General features: G+C 32.9%; 1 protein-coding gene and 2 pseudogenes across 1 annotated transcript; 2 read left to right on the forward strand and 1 right to left on the reverse strand.

The window, feature by feature from the left end:
- The first annotated feature begins 1,105 nt into the window (after nt 1–1,105).
- Nucleotides 1,106–4,093, forward strand: LOC139767762 (uncharacterized). The gene is made up of 5 exons (XM_071697366.1): nt 1,106–1,418; nt 1,713–1,851; nt 3,184–3,363; nt 3,505–3,656; nt 3,793–4,093. The coding sequence occupies exons 1-5, from the start codon at nt 1,318–1,320 to the stop codon at nt 4,016–4,018; spliced, it is 798 nt and encodes a 265-aa protein (XP_071553467.1). The 5' UTR covers nt 1,106–1,317; the 3' UTR covers nt 4,019–4,093.
- Nucleotides 4,094–6,751: 2,658 nt separating this feature from the next.
- LOC139767755 (uncharacterized) lies at nt 6,752–8,236 on the forward strand (annotated as a pseudogene).
- A 669-nt stretch (nt 8,237–8,905) lies between these two features.
- LOC139767763 (phospholipid-transporting ATPase ABCA3-like) lies at nt 8,906–11,583 on the reverse strand (annotated as a pseudogene).
- Between the last annotated feature and the right edge of the window lie 439 nt (nt 11,584–12,022).

The raw sequence follows: 12,022 nt of genomic DNA on the forward strand, positions 1-12,022 counted from the left end.
GACTCGCGACGACTTCCTAGTGCGTCGCGGCGCTTATTTCAAGAATCTGAAAGTTGATAAAAACGATAGAGACGTAGAAAGAGACAAAAAGTGTTGTTGTCTCGAACTCTGAATAATATCCAGGCATAAACGACAACTGCAGAATTATTGTTCCATTATGCCGCTTGTTATTTTCGGTACTAAGAAACGAGTCATTAAAGTCAAGAAATTAATTTCTATATATTCTGTTCGCTTCGGTAAACACGCGATTAAAATTTTTATTGCAACATACTCTAGAGATATATGATGAAAAATGAATAATATAAAAATTATTATGCACACAAATAAATATACATACATATGATAACTTAAACAATAAGATAACAGAAGATAGAAACTAAATAATCTCCTAACTTGTAGAAATGTTTAACTTTACAGTTAAAATTTGGCTAGAATTTTTTTATAAAATCACAAAGTGTAAAATCTTTTTGAGATCTTTAAGTCACTCGTAAAACTGTAATGCAACTTGCATTTTAATTCGTTATCGAAATTGTATGTTATTAAAAAAATAAATCGTGGAATATTATTTTAATTATCTGTAAATATAGGTACATGTAACGCAATTCGCCTCGTGAATGTTATAAATTCAGATTTACAGTACAGAGAGCGCCACGTAACGATCGAGATGGAGTCTGCGTCGATAACAAACGTCGAAAATCTCTCGGTAGAGATCGACTTTACCTCGTTAAATAGAAATAATGAACGGATGAACAAATAAACAACATTTACACGTATCAAACTGCTTGCTATATAAACGCAATTTTTTACTATATATATTCTATAAGGTTCGAACTTCTAATCTAATAAGATAAGAAATTTTTTAATTTAATAATTATTTAATATAAATTATTAATATAAATAATTTAATATTAATTATTAGTATAATATTTAATATAAATTATTAATATAATATTTAATATAAATAAGAGCTCTTTAATTATATATAGTTTTATTTCTTGTAAATAGATTCTCAAACTATTTTATAACTTTAACAACCAACAGCTTATATATTTCCGTGAGATAATTCCGTTCAGATTAGACGAGATGTAACTGCGTTTTATATTGACTTGATTTATTTTCCTTGTATACCTATACTTTAGATAATTCCGATAATATTGTTTATTTTATCCTTTCTTTCATCATTCGTTTGGATGGCTGCGCAATAAAGATATGATCGAAGGAATGCATTTTGATTGATGATTGTCGAGATTACGAGAGAGAGATGGTGATAATCCGATAATCGGATTTATTTGAGTTTGAGGAATTTATAAAAGCGATATGGCCATAGGGATTTGGCATAGTCTCGTTACAATCGCCATGAAGTTCGTTTACGTTATTTTGGTATTTATCTCTTTAGCTTCGGCGGAGCTAGAAATTCTGTAAGTGTAACATTTTATCGCTATCAAATATTATTATTTTTTTAACTTCAATTTTAATTTTTAACATTTGAATATCAATTATTTGCACTCAGAAAAAAATTTGTTTTAAATCTTGAAAATTATTTTAACGTATATTATATAGATATAGAATAATTATTTATTATACTTTGCTTATTAACTCTTTTATTTCGCTATGTAACATCTGATTTATTTCTCAATTTAACTTCTTTTTAATATTATTAAAAAGTAAGATCCAACTTAATCGAAATAAACGTAAATTTTCATTAATTATAGGAATATTATAGACAATGAAAATTCAGATACTAATATAAATGACGTTGTGGACGATTTTATTCCTCAAATTTCGCAATTTATTGTCAATAATGACCTGGACCCACTCAATCTCCCACAAACGAAGACAAAATTATGGATGGTACGTAATGCTCTTATACAAATTCAATTTATAAAATGATAAGAACAATTAAATTGAAAGATACCTATTTTGATTATTATGTTCTTACGTTATTACGTTCGACTAGATAGCAAATATTTGTCGTAATACACGTTACAATGAATCTTTCTTCGCGAAATAAAGGTTTAGTAATAAATTATAAGCCCGAGTTCAGCGTAAATCCCATAATACCATCGAGAAAACCAGTCGCGTAAGATCATTTACGTAAGAGAGTCCGTTATTACAGTAAACGCGTGCAGGTTCGCTCACAATCGCGAGAGAGGTTGCCTCGAAAATCGGGAGAAAGCTGGGTTTCGGGGTCAGAGCTGGGATTCGAGGTCAGGGGGCCGCGATGCGAAAGCGAGCGCACGCTTAACCTCGGGGCCGTAGAAAGCGAAACCGAAGAGTTGGGCCTTGGACAAGAGCGAGAGTGAATCCCGGGATGACACTTTCGAGCGTTGACCTTGGGCCGCGGTGGATGACGGTCAAACGCCGAGGTCATCCCTCGCCTCGTTTTCGCCGATCCCATTTTTGCGCCTTCGAAGGCTGGCGCGCAATAGCTTTGAACTTGGACGAGAGTGAAACCAAGGTTTCACCCGGTAGATCGAGATAGACGGCGAGCTCGGGCTCAAGTTCAATGCCGCCGTTCCAGCGCAAGTGCTTAAACTCTTCCCGGATCATGTCGGTTGTGAATTAAGCCATTTATCTTGCACCGTGCCGGTAGCACCATGAAATTGAATGAGTTCGTATATTCTCAAATTTCTCAAATAGAGAGAAAAAGATTTTTGAAAGCTTTCCATGAGAATTGAGAATTAATAAATAAAGTATTTTGTAGATTTTGCAGAATATTAAGTAAAATTTTATTTTATTTATTGTTCCAACAAATTGTTCTATCTATTTGATAAAAGTAATAATTAATTAATCTATTAAGTAGAACTACTCGCGATATTCGCGCGGAAAATGATGTCATATTTAAGAGCAAGTTATTTTGAAACGTACGTAAGATTATTTGCGCCACTGCAGAAGATCGAGTTGTTTATAAATATCCCCGATAAAGCGTATACAATGTTTTCGATTTCGCATTACAATGATCTTATTATTTTGGAGCATGCAGATAATGCAGCTGCGCAGCCGATAAGCAATGAAATCTTACACGTCTTGTCTAATTACCCACGTCTCGCCGCGTGATACTGTTAGGTTTAATTTCTGATAAACCGGAGCTTAAGTCAATTACTTACGATAACAAAATTATACATCACGATTTTATTAAGGACCCAATATGAAAGCTATACTGTTATTTTAATTTTACGCCAGGACCTTTCGGACACCACCATTTCGAACCAAGTTGAACCAATGATATACAAAGCCGATCTCATTTTGCACTCGGGTACACTGAAACGTTTGTCCGATTTGAAGCGTTATGGCAACGCCACCTTAAGTTACAAAGCTGAAGACGTAAAGCTGAATGTTGGCTTCGAATTTAAAGTTTTACAGGTAGCGTGGATAGCCTTCCTATCCTTGACTTTTACTTTCCTTAAATAACATAATTAAAAAATATACTAGGTGAATTGCATATCTAAGTATATACTACACGATATACTATATTGATGATACTATATTTTTCTTTGTATTCAGGGAACGTACAGTTTTACCGTAAACCTGGTCTTTTTCAACTTGAAGGGCCGCATTCTAGCTTCGTCGGCAAATGTACGCGCTAAAACTGTCGTCAGATTCAACTCAATGAATCACACTTTATCTCTCGACAAGTTCGAGTTACAAGTTCCAGGGTAATGTCTATTAATCTACACAAATTATTGTGTAGAATCCATATCTTTCTCGTAATATATTTATGTTATCTATATGAAGAAATCTTTTATAAGCTTAATTACTCAATTAACTCAACTATGCGTTATATTATTACAGTAAGATTAAAGTGATAATCGAAAATAAGAACGGATTAGTGGATTGGGTAAACACGTTTATCGTCAATGTCATAACTCCGTTCTTTAAGAGCACGATTGTAAACTTCGTTCAGGAAGAAGCGACGAAAGCAATTCAAACGTACTTCGATGAAATAAATCAATCGTTAAAAGCAAGCTGGTTACTCCCGAAAATTACGAATATGGAATCAGTGCTGAACAAAAATTGAATGTGTTGACTTCCTAATACGATATATGTATAATTTTATATCCTACGTTTTTATAAATACATTACATTTTTTAAATGTTTGTGCATTTATTCACCAGTACAACCTATTCCATCGATATAAAAAGAATTTTTAAATTGCATATACTGCAACTTTTGATGCTGCAAACATTTCGGTAATGCTGTTTCATATTATATATATATATATGTGTGTGTGTGTGTGTGTGTGTGTGTGTGTATTGCACTACAATTCAAATAACTCTTATTCAAATAACTCTCAACATTTTCAACTATAATAATGTTTTATATTGTGATGATTGTGATTATTATATTATTGCAATAATATGAAATTTCAAAGAGAACTTGTCTCTTTCTATGCAGTTATTTAACTTACCTTAAATTTTGTATCTCACAACATTTTTATATGACATTATGTACAGACTTCTTAGGCTGCGTTCTCTTTGGGCGCTTTCGTGCTGAAAGCGTCAGTCTATCTTTATTGCTCATTACATGTTGAAAAAAGATGGAGTGATGCTTTCAGCACGAAAGCGTCCAAAGCGAACGCAGCCTAAATGTGTCTAAATACGCAAATAGTGCGTATATATTGTTATTAGTTTTGATAGATATCTTATTAATTATTTTAAAATACGATTTTGATAATAGTACTCCTTTTTATTATATAATATCTATATATTTTCGAATGATTTATTTTTCAAACAAATATATGGAAGAAAGAGGCACGGAATTCTGTGTCACATGGAATTAATCACATATTTTTGCAAGAGTCCTGTAATCTATTTCTTTTATTTTGTATATGAATATACACAAAATACAGCACATATATCTCGTCGATAATATAGAAATTCACAAATAGTACACATAGTATATCGATGTCCGATAATGTTATATATTCAAAAGAAAGATTTGTTTAAGAAGGACAAATATATATCTTTCAGTTTGAGACTCGCAATCTGTTTCGGATTGTAACACAAATCATATAATTTGTAAATCTAATAATTAAAAGAGAATGCATATATTCAAATTGAGAAAGTTCTAACTCTCGAAGACCAGTGAAATTATAGAAGAATATGATGAGATGTTATGGTGTTGCATTAACAAAGGACCGATCGCCATGCCATATATTCCTACAGAAATTGGGTTTCGGTGAAATTAGCTGAAACGAGATACGTACACGTCACTGTACTGAAGAATAAATCATTCTAAATTTACATACGTGTACTTACCGTATTTCATCAATCTCGATATTGAATAGATTTGTGCCAGGGTGGCAGTGTGGTCTTGTGGTAAAGCGCCAGACTCGTAACCCCGAGGAACCGGGTTCGAGTCCACCTGATCACAGGAATTTTTATATTCCAAACTGCACCCCCCGCACGAGTGGGGCTCGTGCGGAGAAACTGGGCTATCTTTCGGAGGAGACATTAAATTTGAAATTGGTCGTCGAGCTTGGGGAGCTTGGGAGTTTTGGGTCAATAATTCCTTAACAAAATTCTTCCTGCATTAGAAAAACACACGTAAGAATTTGTAGCTATGATCTGTTTATACACATAGAAGATTTTAGTTTGCTACATGAAACACGTAAATTTTTCACATTGGCTAATTCTGCGATTAGTAACAATTTTGATAAAGAGAAAATTATTTTAAGTTTTGATAAATTTTGTTGTCGTCAAATAAGATATATACTAGAATTTCAGACGTATTCGCAATATGTTCTAAGTAAAGTTATTTTATTAATTCAATAAACGGTACTGTACAAAAGAAATTTTACAATAAAATTAAAGCTACGAAGAAGATATCGAGACACACATCAGAGTATCTTAATCATCACTTTAATTGCGTTCATAGAGCGTTCATTGTCTTTTACCAGAATATGAAGTTAACTGTACTTATATATTGTTATATATTGTTACTTATATATTGTATCGCGACGACGCATCGGGAACGCGAACGCGAAAGATGTCATCTTGATATGTATATGGGCGAGAAATTCAATGGTCACGTTACCGCTGTTGCGACAATGTTGACTTTATTACGAGGTATACGGCCATTATACTAATCGCGTAGACAGATGAAGCTAATCTAGAAGCGCATTCGCGCAGCAGCGACAACAAGTTCGGCAAGAATATATTTAATATAAAACTTTTTTTTAAATATGAGTTTAAAAACAGAAAATGTTGGATTTTAATGAAATTATTAATAAATAATTAAATACCTGGTTTCGCATAAGAATATTGATCTGTAGATGACATCTTTTCAAGCGAGCGAACTGACAAATGAATCTTTTCAAGCGAGCGAACCTCGGAGCGAACAGATCGACGAATCTGTTACTAATAACGAGTATCTTTAAATTTGTCCCAAGATTTGTCTTTTCCGTGTTGTCTTTCCCTTACCTCGCTTTCTCGTGTTTGACAATATTGTTTATATCACACGTGCGCGGAAAGTGGCCCATTACGCGTATAGGAAAAGTATAGGTACATACGCTACTCTCTCTCTAATAAAAAATAGTTATTTATTAGAGAGAGAGTAGCATACTTTTATAAAAATTTGCGTTATGTCCAGTGAATAAAAATAATGTAAAAGAAGAATCTTTTACTTGCTTTTATTGTTAGATATATGCAAAATCGAATAAATGCTTGGTAAATAAGTAAATATTACATTTTTATGTATCTACATTTATAATTGCAAGAGAAGAACAAAGCTCATATATTCGTTGGACACAATGGAATATGATAATTCCAACAGTTCAGGTATTTATTTTTATTTTTATATATAAAAATTTTTATATATAAAGAGAGTTTATAATAAATCGTATGTTTCCGTAAAATTATATTTAATTAAATACTTTATGAAATGTTTAATCAAATATAACAATAATCAATAAATTTGACGAAGTATCGAATTTAATTTTCGTAATAATCTTATGGTTTTAATTTGATATTTTGTATAACGTAAGTTTAATAAATTGTAATACATATGCGTAATATAAATTGTTAAATTTTTCAACATAGATATTTTAATCATTTAGAATCGTCTAGCCCGGGAACAAGGTATGAACTGTTGGAAACGATCTCTATGTTGAAGACGTATATTTCTCTGCTGGAAAGTACGATTGAGACTCCCGAAGCAATCCCAAATCACGAAAGAATCATCGAAATTGTTGTACAGTGGCGAAGGCGCGGAGGTATCTTGTGACAAGCCGGACGTACAAATGGAATTGTGCCGTAATATTTATCAGTTTGCGAAAGTACAGTGCATCAATTTCAAACGAGATTCAAGATTTATTTTCGAAATACCTAACTCGGAGAATATCGTGAAGAGTGATTTGTACACGATAGAGATATTGGTGGACGACAAGGGCCGTGGAAAGTTAGGAAAATGTGTCTTACCTGACTTCATCAATGTGAACAGCATATTATGGCAATACCCTATTGACAATTTGAATAATGTGAAGCACTTTTTGAAGAGTTGCAAGCGCAACATCGATTGCTACTTTTGTCGTTTACAATAGATCAATGAGCTGAAGGTGATTAAAAAAGAACTGTCGATATAAGAAACGAAATATATTTGCTAATTGTAATCTGCTTATTTCTTAACATTAAAAATGCACTATTTAAAATGTTATGTTTATTACAATAATTATCTTTATGCTTCACCTATTTACTAATATATAAGTTAATTAAAAAGAAAATTTGTTTTCAGAATTTATTGTCATCAAAGATTTGAAACGGCTGCGTGTGTCACAACAATGATGTTACTTTAATCGAATTGACAATGCACAACGTGAAAGATGTTTACACTTATGACATTCATGACGTGATAATGTATTTGCATTATCACTTTGACGAAGCAAGACCTTACAAACTGTACGATACGAACGACGTAGGAGTGAGGTCGCCAACTTTTCAAAGAAGATTGAATATGTACTTGGTGCCTTTCTTGAAGAAGGATTTGAGTCCGGCATTTATGCAGGTTACAAACTCGTGCGTTGAATTTATTTGGCAAAAAGTCATGGTGAACAATAAAGATAACGTATATAGAAGTATACGAGTGTGAGGAAAAGATATGTAAGAATGAGAAAGACAGGGGATACGTGGACCAATTTCTTTACTGACGAGACAGGAGACTGAGGACGACGAGCGAGGGTGAAATGCAATTCGAGATTACTTCGGATAAAGACGAAGCGGAAATTGATACTTTGCGTTGAGAAACGTATGAGATAAAATATCAAGAAGGAATACTGCGGGGAGATGATTTCTTGGAAAAAGAATGAAAAAAATTAAATAGTTGTGTAAAAAAATGATGAAGTCATATATACACTGAGAAAAAAGTTTTCTGTATTTTAGTAAATATTAGTTTGCATACAACTGTGACTCCATTTACTAAAATGAAGAAAATTTTCTTTTTTATTAGTATCTATATTTTTTTTCTCAGTGAATACACATATATATATTTTTTTTTTTGCTTCCCGTAGGAAGAGGGGAAATGCCTCGCGCATCTTCCCGGGCCCCGGCACCCGAGGTATGTGGGGCTTGCACCCACTAAAACCCCTCTCCCTGAAACATAGCACGCTGGACAACAGTTGCGATACGCGGAGAACTACGGGGCATACATCACGTACCACAACAGTCCTCACGCCGCGCCGAGGCGACAGAAAAACGTAACCAGACAAAGACATATATTAATAAAAAGGAAACTTGTCTTTATTTTAGTAAGTGGAGTCACAGTGGTATGCAAATAATTGCTAATATTTACTAAAATGCAGAAAAATTTTTTCCCAGTTTATAGCTTGAAAAAGTAACGCAAGTATTTAGAAATATCTGTCGTGTATATACGTTATCGTCAACGGCACGTCAATAACAGGGAACAACAGCGATCAATTTTATTACGCTTTTATTTGTATATTTAAATAGCTACAATTATGTCGTAAATCTTGATGTAATGTTGGCAAGTAAGACTACATATGGTACATATGCTAGTGTCAATTGTATTGAATTAACAATATGTTCCGAGAGAGATATATAGATGAAATTTAATATTGCTAAAGCAGTATAATGTACAAAATACCAAAATGACATTTATACAACAATAAAAAAACATATGCCCATAGTTATATATACAAAGAATTATGTGGTAACAAAATTGATTTATATTTGTCGCATAATACGTATAATCCACGAACGTAGACGCTCGTAAAGTGTCAATTTCTTAGATTTCCTTTGCTGCTTTGCTAAAGTCAGGAATACTTCGTCCATTGATGGCTGAGTAACTGAATAGTCTGTAATCCACACGTATCTTTGCCTTAACTTTTCGAGTTTATCAAACACGTAACTGTACGAAATGCCGCTCTCCAATTCGTATTTAAGAACACCCTGCCGCGATGTGAAATAAATTAATAAAATCAGTATATTTTGTGTAAATTTTGTTTTTAGTTTATATTTTATCAAAATCTTTTAAACGCCTTTGATTGATTCAAATTGTTGAATAGTAAATCAAATCAAATAGTGAATCAAATCGAAATGATCAAATAAAAAGAAAATTATGTTCCGCTTACCAAATAACTGTCTTTGAATTTTATTGCTGGAAAAGTTTCGTCAATGATTTTCTTGATCTTCTCGAGATTCGCAAGTTGGTATGCCGGTACTATTTTAATATTCAATATAAAGTTACGGCCATACTTTGACTTCAGATGCTCGCAAGATCCAATTGCCGTAAACTGGCTGTTAACTATAATGCCGACATGCAAACACATCGCTTCTGCCTCTCGCATGCTGAAATTCACAAAATCGAATCTAACACGTATATTTTCTTTCTTAATGCTCGTGAACTAACCTGTGCGTGGTGATTAATATAGATCTCCCGTATCTGATGCAAAACTTCGCAGATTGCGTGTCTGGTCATTATGTCAATCCCAGCAGAAGGTTCGTCCATAAATATAATCGGCAAATCGCCGATAAGACTTTGCAGTATGCAAAGTTTTCTTTGAATTCTCCAGGGATAGTGGGCGATTTTCAGATTCTCAAAGTCCAACATGTCTAGAAATTGAATTTGATTAGTCAATTAAAAATTATTTAGAGTTAATAATTTTGCGTCACTTTAATCCAATTTGTTTTTAATTTATATATTTTTACCTAATACATCCAGCCATTTGTTATTTACTTCGTCGTTGATGTGCTCGTATGGAACACCGCGAAGTGCCGCGTGAAGTTGCAGATATTGTCTTCCAGTCATAAAATCGCTCAGCCCGTTAATTTGTAGACAGTATCCTATCATAACTACAAACTTGACGATATTTTTTATATAAAAAGAATTAACATCCTTTTAATGGCTACATAATGTTATTTAGAAAATAAAATAGAAAGTTCACATTTTTGTATTGAAAATGCCTTAGTGTTAATTTCTTACATGCTTTAATGGTAATTTTATCGCATTTTTGAAGAATAATAAGATGATGCTTACCATTTCTTGATTTCTTGTAAACTCGTGCCCATATATCACCGCTTTACCAGACGACATTTTAGTTTGACGCATCAACATTTTCTAGATCGTTGATTTTCCCGCACCGTTAAATCCTAACAAGCCGAAACACTCTTGGTGGTTGACCTAAGTGGAAAATTTATGTATTTAATATTGCATTATACATAACAGAAAGAAAAAACAAGTTTCTTGATTTGATAAATTCTTACACTAAAATTGATTCCTCGAACCACCGCCTCTCCGAAGTATTCTTTTGTCAAATTTTGGACAACTAGAGTAACTCGAGATGGAAGCGATCTTGTTTCATCATAATCTAGACGTGCAAAAAAGAGATAAAATACTTTCTAATCAGAGTAAAAATTTATTAATAATAAAAAAGTTTACATAGTTAATTTTTGTTTTTATATTTTTTACGTTTCATGTATTCGTCGACTCGCTTCTTCTCTTCCATGATTTCCGATTTTACAGCGTCGTCGTCTCTCATAGGAGGCACAAAAAAACTGTACCACTTCCTACGATTTTTTTCTTCGAAAACTTCCAGCAGTATAAAAAGAACGAACATTTGGGATACCATTAAAAGTATGTCGTCTGTAATCGAGTGACAATACTCAGAGCCGGATTGTTTAATCAGCATTATATTCAATTGCTTGTAACAACCGTTGTCTTTACAATTTTCTGAAATGTCAGATCAATGTTGTATAGCAGAAATAATAATTTATTTAATATTTGTAATAATGACAATTCTTATGAGCTTACGGCAACAAGGATCTTCAATATAAAATTCTGTATCGCAGGTATTGAAGTAGCTACATTGTCTGTTATATAAATTCAGCACGATGTAATTGCTTAAAGCACAAGCTAGAATGTATGGTGGAAGTATATGTACAAGAGCTTCGAACACGTATCTCCCGGTAGTGCTGAGTACGCGGAATACCAACGGAAATATAATAAAGCCGTTCACCAATAACACTACAACATGTATTTTATATTCAAATAAAGACACTTTGTGCATACGAAATTAAATAGGCCGTTAAATTGCTGACTGGATACAATGTTGATCAGTATCACAATTAGGTACGCATTGTCCGGTTTTCTCGTGAAAAGTTGTATGCAATAACCTAACGGAATGGCGCACCCTCCGTAACATAAGAATATCAGCAACACTTGGTCTGAAATAACGAGATTGATCACAGACATTTTTAGTGGTTTAAACTTCTAAATTTCTATATGACACACATCCATAAATACGTAACATTTTTGTTCTATATGACGATGCTGTTTTACTATCGCAAAATTCGCGAAATATTTTAAAAAACATTAATTTTAGATAAATTTTAAAATACAAAAAATAAAAATTTTTAAATAAAGCTGAAACACGAAAGGTTAATATTTCGAGTATTTTAAAATTTTTGCCGATTTCCAAAGCTGAGAAGTGCAACGTGCGGCGATAGACACTTAAGATAGCGATTCCGAAGAGCATTATGGAGAACGCATACAGAAGGAAATCAATAATATA

This window comes from Temnothorax nylanderi, unplaced genomic scaffold (assembly GCF_030848795.1).
Source record: "Temnothorax nylanderi isolate EJ_2023f unplaced genomic scaffold, tnyl_v1.0 TNYL_tig0012_pilon, whole genome shotgun sequence".
Taxonomy (NCBI): domain Eukaryota; kingdom Metazoa; phylum Arthropoda; class Insecta; order Hymenoptera; family Formicidae; genus Temnothorax; species Temnothorax nylanderi.

Excerpts from the sequence above, each read along its gene's own strand:
- LOC139767762 (XM_071697366.1), top strand. The coding sequence starts at position 1,318 with ATGGCCATAGGGATTTGGCATAGTCTCGTTACAATCGCCATGAAGTTC. Across the intron at positions 1,852-3,183 it reads CGAAGACAAAATTATGGATG|GACCTTTCGGACACCACCAT; the intron begins GTACGTAATGCT and ends ATTTTACGCCAG. Across the intron at positions 3,657-3,792 it reads TTCGAGTTACAAGTTCCAGG|TAAGATTAAAGTGATAATCG; the intron begins GTAATGTCTATT and ends ATATTATTACAG.